Below are 13,371 nucleotides of genomic sequence, written 5' to 3'. Positions count from 1 at the left end.
AGGATTTAGGTCTTCAGGTTATCACAGTCAGGATAAGGCTTTAGGTCTTCAGGTTATCACAGTCAGGATGTAGATCTTCAGGTTATCACAGTCAGGGTAAGGATTTAGGTCTTCAGGTTATCACAGTCAGGATAAGGCTTTAGGTCTTCAGGTTATCACAGTCAGGATGTAGATCTTCAGGTTATCACAGTCAGGATAATGCTTTAGGTCTTCAGGTTATCACAGTCAGGATAAGGCTTTAGGTATTCAGGTTTTCACAGTCAGGGTCCACCAGATACCCAGACCCAGTCACATACAATATTTGAATATCAATTTTAGATTTTCTCCATCGTCTTCCACGTATAAGATAAGGACTGAGCTCCATGTTCTGCTGTTCCTATGTACCAACTTTTTGTTTTATCTTAAATGTAATCACTGATATCATACACACGTTGCACGTGCTTCTGCCTCTGCATTGCTTGCTCTTTGGGCTTTTAGGCTGTGTTTCTGTCGACTGCTCAAAACATCAGAATTATGAGCCCAGACTACCTCCAGTCGCAACCAACCAATCATCACGCGGCCCCACCTCTACCTGCCACGGGGCTCACCAGCTTGCAGTCCTAAAACCAGGAAATGAGTTACCTCTAGAGAAGTTAATGGGGAAAGAATAGGGTTTTGGGATAAACGCTGGAAATAAGATCTGCTTAGGCTTAGAACATCTTATAAATTATATGAGGTAATATGAGTCATCTAACATGACCTTTATGACTTATGAAGCTAGGATTCCAGTATTTATGCTGCAGTAGTTTATGTGTCGGGGGGCTAGGGTCAGTTTGTTATATAATTATAATTATTAATATAATAATAATAATTAATAATATATATTATAATTTGATTTGATTTGTATGTGCTTTATATGTTGTTATTTTTGTATTACATAAATGGTTCAAAATTCACAAAAAGTGAAGAAAACTGACGAAAACTATCTCATAGAACAAAACATTTCAGATCTCCTAAGCCTGTGTTTACCACATACCTTAGTTTCAGCGTTTATCGAAAAAAAAAAAAAAAAAAAAACGTATTTCCCATAGACTTTATCCAACGAACCATGGCGGAGTTAGTGCCTACAAAATGACGCCATTATACTGTGATCCTCTTTTGAGCATGTCGACAAGACATGGATCTGACGCCTGCGCAGAAGCCAGCGTGAGTCTGAATCATCGATAGGGAGACTGTCGGAGCTAAGAATCTAGAGTGATGGGACCTGAGTGAAGGAACAGCCGCGAGTGATCACTCTCCAAGCCGGTTATGACAGGTAGATTTCAGCCTTCTATGCATTCGGATATTGTTTTAACGGTTTTTTAAAACGGGTTCATAGTGGAAACGACTGTACTAGGCTATCTGATGTGGATTACATAATAGTGGTGGAAATATGATTCATTGTATGGCATTTCAACATCTGGAAGTAACATTTAAAATGAGAAAATGTCTTGATCTACTGTGTCAACATTTAGAGTGGGATTAACTGTCGAGTTATGTATTTATTTTTGAAAGAACTAGACAGAAGACGTGTTGTCAGACTCAGATCAATAGTGTTTGTAGTTTTGTAAATAGACAGTTGACTTCCCAATCTCAACTTTATTTAGCCTATAGCATGCGCCTGGTGTGGCTCTTAGAATCCAAAAGCAAATCCGTTTACTTTGACGATAACAGCTTGTAGCCTAATCGATTACATGGTTTGATGCTATTATCTTAGATAAAAAAGATGTCTCAAGGGGACTGTGAAGGCAAGACGAAGGAAGGACGTGTGTGTCAGAGCAGTATGGCGTCATGTCTTACGTCCCTGCCCTCCTTGGGTAGAGCGGATTCACATTCAGCACCATGGACAGCGACAGCTCTCTCTCTCTCGCTCTGGTAGTCGCAGCTATAAAAGAAGGTCGCATATTTACGCTACATGTTCACCGCCCCGCAAATAGCACTGTTTCCTTCGTGTTTCGGTTTAAATGTTCATTATTTGAGATTCTAGAATGGGTTGGGTTCCAATCGGTGAGAGAACACGATCAGGTGTATTGACCACTGGCTTCCACGTGACCTTATAATTGGTATGACAGAGGTTATTGTATCGGCTACGTTGTCGTTTCTGTTGTGTTTGTTTACTTGACAACTAGGTTTGTGTTTACATGGTTATATTACTCATCAAAGCATTGGATTGAAACAAAATGACGCTGTGGGCTCTTCAGAGACATATTTATTATGTATGATAGAGATTGTCAAGGAGTACACAAACTATACATATTGCATATCTCATTATTAGCATTTTGCATAATACTAAATGCTGAATATTTAAAGTCATTATTTTTGCCATATGCACATTCGATTTTATTTGACCTTTATTTTAAAGACCAAGGTCTCTTTCACAGACAAGTCCTGCATACACATAACTTACAAAATAACAACAAATACAACTACATCATTCAACACTGACTACATGTAGACAACATAACTGTTATTCATTCAGAGAGTCTACATAACATCCTTCAACACTGACTACATATAGACAACAGCAGTGTTATTCATTCAGAGAGTCTACATAACATCCTTCAACACTGACTATATGTAGACAACAGCAGTGTTATTCATTCAGATAGTCTACATAACATCCTTCAACACTGACTACATGTAGACAACAGCAGTGTTATTCATTCAGAGAGTCTACATAACATCCTTCAACACTGACTACATATAGACAACAGCAGTGTTATTCATTCAGATAGTCTACATAACATCCTTCAACACTGACTACATGTAGACAACAGCAGTGTTTTTAATTCAGAGAGTCTACATAATATCCTTCAACACTGACTACATGTAGACAACAGCAGTGTTATTCATTCAGATAGTCTACATAACATCCTTCAACACTGACTACATGTAGACAACATAACTGTTATTCATTCAGATAGTCTACATAACATCCTTCAACACTGATTACATGTAGACAACAGAAGTGTTATTCATTCAGATAGTCTACATAACATCCTTCAACACTGACTACATGTAGACAATATAACTGTTATTCATTCAGATAGAGTCTACATAACATCCTTCAACACTGACTACATATAGACAACAGCAGTGTTATTCATTCAGATAGTCTACATAACATCCTTCAACACTGACTATATGTAGACAACAGCAGTGTTATTCATTCAGATAGTCTACATAACATCCTTCAACACTGACTACATATAGACAACAGCAGTGTTATTCATTCAGATAGTCTACATAACATCCTTCAACACTGACTACATGTAGACAACAGCAGTGTTATTCATTCAGATAGTCTACATAACATCCTTCAACACTGATTACATGTAGACAACAGCAGTGTTATTCATTCAGATAGAGTCTACAAAACATCCAGCAGGTAGTGTAGCAGGTTGCAGGTAGCAGATAGAAGGTAATAGGCAGCAGGTAGTAGGTAGCAGGCAGCAGGTAATAGGCAGCAGGTAGTAGGTAGCAGGCAGCAGGTAATAGGCAGCAGGAAGCAGGTAGCAGGTAATAGGCAGCAGGTAGAAGGTAGCAGGTAGCAGGCAGCAGGTAATAGGCAGCAGGTAGTAGGTAGCAGGCAGCAGGTAATAGGCAGCAGGAAGCAGGTAGCAGGTAATAGGCAGCAGGTAGAAGGTAGCAGGTAGCAGGCAGCAGGTAATAGGCAGCAGGAAGCAGGCAGCAGGTAATAGGCAGCAGGAAGCAGGTAGCAGGTAATAGGCAGCAGGAAGCAGGTAGCCGGTAATAGGCAGCAGGAAGCAGGTAGAAGGTAATAGGCAGCAGGAAGCAGGTAGCAGGTAATAGGCAGCAGGAAGCAGGTAGCAGGTAATAGGCAGCAGGAAGCAGGTAGCAGGTAATAGGCAGCAGGAAGCAGGTAGCAGGTAATAGGCAGCAGGAAGCAGGTAGGAGGTAATAGGCAGCAGGAAGCAGGTAGCAGGTAATAGGCAGCAGGAAGCAGGTAGCGGGTAATAGGCAGCAGGTAGAAGGTAGCAGGTAGAAGGCAGCAGGTAATAGGCAGCAGGAAGCAGGTAGCAGGTAATAGGCAGCAGGTAGCAGGTAAAACAGGTAGAAGGTAAAACAGGTAGCAGGTAATAGGCAGCAGGCAGCAGGTAATATGCAGCAGGTAGCAGGTAATAGGCAGCAGGTAGCAGGTAATAGGCAGCAGGCAGCAGGTAATAGGCAGCAGGTAGCAGGTAATAGGCAGCAGGTAGCAAAGCAGGTAAAATGGGTAGCAGGTAGCAGGTAGAAGGTAACAGGTAGCCCTTATGTCCCATGTAACCACGATGTGATAGAAACCAGCCCTTATGTCCCATGTAACCACAACGTGATAGAAACCAGCCCCTGTGTTCCATGTAACCACAATGTGATAGAAACCAGCCCTTATGTCCCATGGAACCACAATGTGATAGAAACCAGCCCTTATGTCCCATGGAACCACGATGTGATAGAAACCAGCCCTTATGTCCCATGTAACCACGATGTGATAGAAACCAGCCCTTATGTCCCATGTAACCACAATGTGATAGAAACCAGCCCCTATGTTCCATGTAACCACAATGTGATAGAAACCAGCCCTTATGTCCCATGTAACCACATTGTGATAGAAACCAGCCCTTATGTCCCATGGAACCACAACGTGATAGAAAGCATCCCTTATGTTCCAAGGAACCACAATGTGATAGAATTCAGCCCTTATGTCCCATGTAACCACAGTGTGATAGAAACCAGCCCTTATGTCCCATGGAACCACAACGTGATAGAAACCAGCCCTTATGTCCCATGGAACCACAGTGTGACAGAAACCAGCCCTTATGTCCCATGGAACCACAATGTGATAGAAACCAGCCCTTATGTCCCATGGAACCACAATGTGATAAAAACCATCCCTTATGTCCCATGGAACCACAGTGTGATAGAAACCAGCCCTTATCTCCCATGTAACCATGATGTGATATAAACCAGCCCTTATGTCCCATGGAACCACAATGTGATAGAAACCAGCCCTTATGTCCCATGGAACCACAACGTGATAGAAACCAGCCCTTATGTCCCATGGAACCACAATGTGATAGAAACCAGCCCTTATGTCCCATGGAACCACAGTGTGATAGAAACCAGCCCTTATGTCCCATGGAACCACGATGTGATAGAAACCAGCCCTTATGTCCCATGTAACCACAATGTGATAGAAACCAGCCCTTATGTCCGATGGAACCACGATGTGATAGAAACCAGCCCTTATGTCCCATGTAACCACGTTATGATAGAAACCAGCCCTTATGTCCCATGTAACCACAATGTGATAGAAACCAGCCCTTATGTCCCATGGAACCACGTTATGATAGAAACCAGCCCTTATGTCCCATGTAACCACGTTATGATAGAAACCAGCCCTTATGTCCCATGGAACCACGCTGTGATAGAAACCAGCCCGTATGTCCCATGGAACCACAGCGTGATAGAAACCAGCCCTTATGTCCCATGGAACCACGTTGTGATAGAAACCAGCCCTTATGTCCCATGGAACCACGTTGTGATAGAAACCAGCCCTTATGTCCCATGGAACCACGATGAGATAGAAACCAGCCCTTATGTCCCATGTAACCACAGTGTGATAGAAACCAGCCCTTGTGTCCCATGTAACCACGTTATGATAGAAACCAGCCCTTATGTCCCATGTAACCACGTTATGATAGAAACCAGCCCTTATGTCCCATGTAACCACAATGTGATAGAAACCAGCCCTTATGTCCCATGGAACCACAATGTGATAGAAACCAGCCCTTATGTCCCATGTAACCACAGTTTGATAGAAACCAGCCCTTGTGTCCCATGTAACCACGTTATGATAGAAACCAGCCCTTATGTCCCATGTAACCACGTTATGATAGAAACCAGCCCTTATGTCCCATGTAACCACGTTATGATAGAAACCAGCCCTTATGTCCCATGTAACCACGTTGTGATAGAAACCAGCCCGTATGTCCCATGGAACCACGTTGTGATAGAAACCAGCCCTTATGTCCCATGGAACCACAGCGTGATAGAAACCAGCCCTTATGTCCCATGGAACCACATTGTGATAGAAACCAGCCCTTATGTCCCATGGAACCACGTTGTGATAGAACCCAGCCCTTATGTCCCATGGAACCACAATGTGATAGAAACCAGCCCGTGATTGGGAGGCCCATAGGGTGGGCGTACAATTTGCCCAGCGTCGTCCGGGTTTGGCTGGGGTAGGACGTCATTGTAAGTAAGCATTTGTTCTTAACTGACTTACCTAGTTAAATAAAGGTTACATTTAAAAATATATATATAAAAAAATAATGGTTATACACCATGGACTGAGTTGATGTGGATTTGTTATTCCTGCATGTTGTTGTTTCTACATAAGCAGCAGCTTGAACATTACTATTCAGGAGGCAGAAACACAACGTGGTATCCTGAACAGGTAGCCTGTAGCATGTAGCAGGCAGAAACACAGCCTAATATCCTGAACATGTAGCAGGTAGAAACACAACCTAATATCCTGAACAGGTAGCATGTAGCAGGTAGCAGGCAGCATGTAGCAGGCAGAAACACAACCTAATATCCTGAACAGGTAGCAGGCAGAAACACAACCTAATATCCTGAACATGTAGCAGGCAGAAACACAACCTAATATCCTGAACAGGTAGCAGGTAGCAGGCAGAAACACAACCTAATATCCTGAACATGTAGCAGGTAGCAGGCAGAAACACAACCTAATATCCTGAACATGTAGCAGGTAGCAGGCAGAAACACAACCTAATATCCTGAACATGTAGCAGGTAGCAGGCAGAAACACAACCTAATATCCTGAACAGGTAGCAGGTAGCAGGCAGAAACACAACCTAATATCCTGAACATGTAGCAGGTAGCAGGCAGAAACACAACCTAATACCCTGAACAGGTAGCAGGTAGCAGGTAGAAACACAACCTAATATCCTGAACAGGAAGCAGGTAGAAACACAACCTAATATCCTGAACAGGTAGCAGACAGCAACACAACCTAATATCCTGAACAGGTAACAGGCAGAAACACAACCTAATATCCTGAACAGGTAGCAGATAGCAGGCAGCAACACAACCTAATATCCTGAACAGGAAGCAGGTAGATACACAACCTAATATCCTGAACAGGAAACAGATGGATGATTCAAAATGGGAGCAACACTGTGACTGATCATTCAGCATTATATCTCTCTCCCATAATAAAACTGTTTATATGTGTGTGTGTGTGTGTGTGTGTGTGTGTGTGTGTGTGTGTGTGTGTGTGTGTGTGTGTGTGTGTGTGTGTGTGTGTGTGTGTGTGTGTGTGTGTGTGTGTGTGTGTGTGTGTGTGTGTGTGTGTGTGTGTGTGTGTGTGTGTGTGTGTGTGTGTTGTGTGCAGGCAGTGGCACCCGGTGTGTGTGAGGTTAGTGTGGTGCTCTCTCTCTCTCTCTCTCTCTAGACAGAGCTGAGGTGAAAGGGTCAGGATGGCATCAGCCTGTGCTGAGATCTGTGGGTCAGACCACGCTGAACAGACGACGCAGCACGACCAGCGATACGGCGTCAGATCATACCTCCACCAGTTCTACGAGGAGTGTACCGCCTCCATCTGGGAACGCGACGAAGACTTTCAGATTCAGAGATCGCCTAGTCGGTGGAGCTCTGTCCTCTGGAAGGTATGAAACGTGAGAGAAGAGATATTGGGGTATTGGGGTATTGGGATATTGGGATATTGGGATATTGGGGTATTGGGATATTGGGATTTTGGGATATTGGGATATTGGGATATTGGGATATTGGGATATTGGGATATTGGGGCCAAGGTGCTGACAACATCCTGACATGGTCTGGGTAGTGTATTGAGCCAGGTTACTGTGAACATCTGCCTGTTCAGGTCTGTCTAGCGTTAGGAACCCTGATCCTGTCTCTCTCTCCCCCAGGTCTGTCTAGTGTTAGGAACCCTGATCCTGTCTCTCTCTCCCCCAGGTCTGTCTAGTGTTAGGAACCCTGATCCTGTCTCTCTCTCCCCCAGGTCTGTCTAGTGTTAGGAACCCTGATCCTGTCTCTCTCTCCCCCAGGTCTGTCAAGTGTTAGGAACCCTGATCCTGTCTCTCCTTCCCCAGGTCTGTCCAGTGTTAGGAACCCTGATCCTGTCTCTCCCTCCATCAGGTCTGTCTAGTGTTAGGAACCCTGATCCCGTCTCTCCCTCCCCCAGGTCTGTCTAGTGTTAGGAACCCTGATCCTGTCTCTCTCTCCCCCAGGTCTGTCTAGCGTTAGGAACCCTGATCCTGTCTCTCCCTCCCCCAGGTCTGTCTAGTGTTAGGAACCCTGATCCTGTCTCTCCCTCCTCCAGGTCTGTCTAGTGTTAGGAACCCTGATCCTCTCTCTCCCTCCCCCAGGTCTGTCTAGTGTTAGGAACCCTGATCCTGTCTCTCTCTCCCCCAGGTCTGTCTAGTGTTAGGAACCCTGATCCTGTCTCTCCCTCCCCCAGGTCTGTCTAGCGTTAGGAACCCTGATCCTGTCTCTCCCTCCCCCAGGTCTGTCTAGTGTTAGGAACCCTGATCCTGTCTCTCCCTCCCCTAGGTCTGTCTAGTGTTAGGAACCCTGATCCTGTCTCTCCTTCCCCAGGTCTGTCTAGTGTTAGTAACCCTGATCCTGTCTCTCCCTCCCCCAGGTCTGTCTAGCGTTAGGAACCCTGATCCTGTCTCTCCCTCCCCAGGTCTGTCTATTGTTAGGAACCCTGATCCTGTCTCTCCCTCCCCCAGGTCTGTCTAGTGTTAGGAACCCTGATCCCGTCTCTCCCTCCCCCAGGTCTGTCTAGTGTTAGGAACCCTGATCCTGTCTCTCTCTCCCCCAGGTCTGTCTAGTGTTAGGAACCCTGATCCTGTCTCTCCCTCCCCCAGGTCTGTCTAGTGTTAGGAACCCTGATCCTGTCTCTCCCTCCCCCAGGTCTGTCTAGCGTTAGGAACCCTGATCCTGTCTCTCCCTCCTCCAGGTCTGTCTAGCGTTAGGAACCCTGATTCTGTCTCTCCCTCCCCCAGGTCTGTCTAATGTTAGGTTCCCTGATCCTGTCTCTCCCTCCCCCAGGTCTGTCTAGTGTTAGGAACCCTGATCCTGTATCTCCCTCCCCCAGGTCTGTCTAGTGTTAGGAACCCTGATCCTGTCTCTCCCTCCCCCAGGTCTGTCTAGTGTTAGTAACCCTGATCCTGTCTCTCCCTCCCCCAGGTCTGTCTAGTGTTAGGAACCCTGATCCTGTCTCTCATCCATCCTTCCCCCAGGTCTGTCTAGTGTTAGGAACCCTGATCCTGTCTCTCCCTCCCCCAGGTCTGTCTAGTGTTAGGAACCCTGATCCTGTCTCTCCCTCCCCCAGGTCTGACTATTTTTAGGAACCCTGATCCTGTCTCTCTCTCCTCCAGGTCTGTCTAGCGTTAGGAACCCTGATCCTGTCTCTCCCTCCCCCAGGTCTGTCTAGTGTTCGGAACCCTGATCCTGTCTCTCCTTCCCCCAGGTCTGTCTAGTGTTAGGAACCCTGATCCTGTCTCTCCCTCCCCCAGGTCTGTCTAGTGTTAGGAACCCTGATCCTGTCTCTCTCTCCCCCAGGTCTGTTTAGTGTTAGGAACCCTGATCCTGTCTCTCCACCAGGTCTGTCTAGTGTTAGGAACCCTGATCCTGTCTCTCTCCCCCCCAGGTCTGTCTAGTGTTAGGAACCCTGATCCTGTCTCTCTCTCCCCCAGGTCAGTCTAGTGTTAGGAACCCTGATCCTGTCTCTCTCTCCCCCAGGTCTGTCTAGTGTTAGGAACCCTGATCCTGTCTCTCCTTCCCCAGGTCTGTCTAGTGTTAGTAACCCTGATCCTGTCTCTCCCTCCCCCAGGTCTGTCCAGTGTTAGGAACCCTGATCCTGTCTCTCCCTCCCCCAGGTCTGTCTAGCGTTAGGAACCCTGATCCCGTCTCTCCCTCCCCCAGGTCTGTCTAGTGTTAGGAACCCTGATCCTGTCTCTCTCTCCCCCAGGTCTGTCTAGCGTTAGGAACCCTGATCCTGTCTCTCCCTCCCCCAGGGCTGTCTAGTGTTAGGAACCCTGATCCTGTCTCTCCCTCCTCCAGGTCTGTCTAGTGTTAGGAACCCTGATCCTGTCTCTCCCTCCCCCAGGTCTGTCTAGTGTTAGGAACCCTGATCCTGTCTCTCTCTCCCCCAGGTCTGTCTAGTGTTAGGAACCCTGATCCTGTCTCTCCCTCCCCCAGGTCTGTCTAGCGTTAGGAACCCTGATCCTGTCTCTCCCTCCCCCAGGTCTGTCTAGTGTTAGGAACCCTGATCCTGTCTATCCCTCCCCAGGTCTGTCTAGTGTTAGGAACCCTGATCCTGTCTCTCCCTCCCCCAGGTCTGTCTAGTGTTAGGAACCCTGATCCTGTCTCTCCCTCCCCTAGGTCTGTCTAGTGTTAGGAACCCTGATCCTGTCTCTCCTTCCCCAGGTCTGTCTAGTGTTAGTAACCCTGATCCTGTCTCTCCCTCCCCCAGGTCTGTCTAGTGTTAGGAACCCTGATCCTGTCTCTCCCTCCCCAGGTCTGTCTATTGTTAGGAACCCTGATCCTGTCTCTCCCTCCCCCAGGTCTGTCTAGTGTTAGGAACCCTGATCCCGTCTCTCCCTCCCCCAGGTCTGTCTAGTGTTAGGAACCCTGATCCTGTCTCTCTCTCCCCCAGGTCTGTCTAGTGTTAGGAACCCTGATCCTGTCTCTCCCTCCCCCAGGTCTGTCTAGTGTTAGGAACCCTGATCCTGTCTCTCCCTCCCCCAGGTCTGTCTAGCGTTAGGAACCCTGATCCTGTCTCTCCCTCCTCCAGGTCTGTCTAGCGTTAGGAACCCTGATTCTGTCTCTCCCTCCCCCAGGTCTGTCTAATGTTAGGTTCCCTGATCCTGTCTCTCCCTCCCCCAGGTCTGTCTAGTGTTAGGAACCCTGATCCTGTCTCTCCCTCCCCCAGGTCTGTCTAGTGTTAGGAACCCTGATCCTGTCTCTCCCTCCCCCAGGTCTGTCTAGTGTTAGGAACCCTGATCCTGTCTCTCCCTCCCCCAGGTCTGTCTAGTGTTAGGAACCCTGATCCTGTCTCTCCCTCCCCCAGGTCTGTCTAGTGTTAGGAACCCTGATCCTGTCTCTCATCCATCCTTTCCCCAGGTCTGTCTAGTGTTAGGAACCCTGATCCTGTCTCTCCCTCCCCCAGGTCTGTCTAGTGTTAGGAACCCTGATCCTGTCTCTCCCTCCCCCAGGTCTGTCTATTTTTAGGAACCCTGATCCTGTCTCTCTCTCCTCCAGGTCTGTCTAGCGTTAGGAACCCTGATCCTGTCTCTCCCTCCCCCAGGTCTGTCTAGTGTTCGGAACCCTGATCCTGTCTCTCCCTCCCCCAGGTCTGTCTAGTGTTAGGAACCCTGATCCTGTCTCTCCCTCCCCCAGGTCTGTCTAGTGTTAGGAACCCTGATCCTGTCTCTCTCTCCCCCAGGTCTGTTTAGTGTTAGGAACCCTGATCCTGTCTCTCCACCAGGTCTGTCTAGTGTTAGGAACCCTGATCCTGTCTCTCTCCCCCCCAGGTCTGTTTAGTGTTAGGAACCCTGATCCTGTCTCTCCACCAGGTCTGTCTAGTGTTAGGAACCCTGATCCTGTCTCTCCCTCCCCCAGTTCTGTCTAGTGTTAGGAACCCTGATCCTGTCTCTCTCTCCCCCAGGTCTGTCTAGCGTTAGGAACCCTGATTCTGGTGACAGGCCTCATTGTCCTACTGGTGGGCTACTCCACCCCGACTAAGATCGAAGCGTTCGGGGAAGACGAGCTCCTCTTCGTGGACAGCCACGCCGTGCGCTTCAACCGAGCCTTGGACGTGTGCAAGCTGACGGGCGCCGTGCTGTTCTGCGTGGGCGGCGGCCTGATGGCCGTAGGTCTCCTCCTCTCGGCCTTCTCTAAGAGCTACTCCAAGGAGGAGCTGTACCTGCAGCAGAAGTTCAAGGAGAGGCTGGTTGATATCCAGAATAGCGTCCATCCCATCACCAGAGCTCCTACTCCGGGGGAGAGTAAGATCCCTGTCACCCTGTCTAAAGTGCAAAGTGTCCAGCCCAACTCAGAGACATAACAGCTATCGGTGTAGTAGTGAGAGGTAGATCATCAGTGGTGTTCATGTGTCCTTGTTTCCTTACCCTTCTAAAGGTCAGCTTACGTCACCTTAGTGCTTCTCCTTAAAAACAAACCCTGTATATCCAGCACTTACACTAAAGGCCGCAGGAAGAATCACACAGCTCCTTTCATGTAACGCTGTGTTATAAAGGCTGCAGGAGGTTTCACACAGCTCCTTTCATGTAACGCTGTGTAATTAAGGGATGCAGGAGGTTTCACACAGCTCCTTTCATGTAAAGCTGTGTTATAAAGGCTGCAGGAGGTTTCACACAGCTCCTTTCATGTAACGCTGTGTTATAAAGGCTGCAGGAGGTTTCACACAGCTCATTTCATGTAATGCTGTGTTATAAAGGCTGCCGGAGGTTTCACACAGCTCCTTTCATGTAACGCTGTGTTATAAAGGCTGCAGGAGGAATCACACAGCTCCTTTCATGTAACGCTGTGTTATAAAGGCTGCAGGAGGAATCACACAGCTCCTTTCATGTAACGCTGTGTTATAAAGGCAGCAGGAGGTCTCACACAGCTCATTTCATGTAACGCTGTGTTATAAAGGCTGCAGGAGGTCTCACACAGCTCCTTTCATGTAACACTGTGTTATAAAGGCTGCAGGAGGTCTCACACAGCTCCTTTCATGTAACGCTGTGTTATAAAGGCTGCAGGAGGTTTCACTCAGCTCCTTTCATGTAACGCTGTGTTATAAAGGCCGCAGGAGGTCTCACACAGCTCCTTTCCTGTAAATCTGTGTTAGTGTCAACTACTAGCTGGGTTACAATCAGCCTACATGATTAATGTACCTAGACCAAGAAACTAACAGACTCACTGTATAGAGCAGTGGTTCTCACCCTGGGGTATTTATCCTATCCACAGAGGGCACTTATCCTATCCACAGAGGGTACTTATCCTATCCACAGAGGGTACTTATCCTATCCACAGAGGGTACTTATCCTATCCACAGGGGGTACTTATCATATCCACAGGCAGAACGTATCATATCCACAGGGGGTACTTATCATATCCACAGGCAGAACTTATCCTATCCACAGGGGGTACTTATCATATCCACAGAGGGTACTTATCCTATCCACAGGGGGTACTTATCCTATCCACATGGGGTACTTATCCTATCCACAGGGGGTGCTTATCCTATCCACAGGGGGTACTTATCCTATCCACAGGCAGAACGTATCC

The 13,371-nt window shown here is 47.4% G+C and overlaps 1 protein-coding gene across 2 annotated transcripts; it reads left to right on the top strand.

Annotated features, from left to right (window-relative positions):
- The first annotated feature begins 1,181 nt into the window (after positions 1-1,181).
- Positions 1,182-12,990, top strand: LOC139572887 (neurensin-1-like). Of its 2 annotated transcripts, none has more exons than XM_071395731.1 (3): positions 1,182-1,294; positions 7,439-7,712; positions 11,744-12,990. In XM_071395731.1, exons 2-3 carry the CDS (start codon positions 7,524-7,526, stop codon positions 12,140-12,142), a joined length of 588 nt encoding a protein of 195 aa, XP_071251832.1. In that variant the 5' UTR covers positions 1,182-1,294; positions 7,439-7,523; the 3' UTR covers positions 12,143-12,990. The 2 variants fall into 2 exon arrangements, with proteins under 2 accessions (XP_071251832.1, XP_071251833.1); XM_071395732.1 differs by having other exon boundaries at positions 1,194-1,294; positions 7,499-7,712.
- Positions 12,991-13,371: the final 381 nt, after the last annotated feature.

This window comes from Salvelinus alpinus, chromosome 4 (assembly GCF_045679555.1).
Source record: "Salvelinus alpinus chromosome 4, SLU_Salpinus.1, whole genome shotgun sequence".
In the NCBI taxonomy this organism is placed as follows: Eukaryota; Metazoa; Chordata; class Actinopteri; order Salmoniformes; family Salmonidae; genus Salvelinus; species Salvelinus alpinus.
Note: the sequence above shows the minus strand (reverse complement) of the source record. Positions and strands in the feature narration are given on the sequence as shown.

Excerpts from the sequence above, each read along its gene's own strand:
- LOC139572887 (XM_071395731.1), top strand. The coding sequence starts at position 7,524 with ATGGCATCAGCCTGTGCTGAGATCTGTGGGTCAGACCACGCTGAACAG. Across the intron at positions 7,713-11,743 it reads GGAGCTCTGTCCTCTGGAAG|GTCTGTCTAGCGTTAGGAAC; the intron begins GTATGAAACGTG and ends TCTCTCCCCCAG.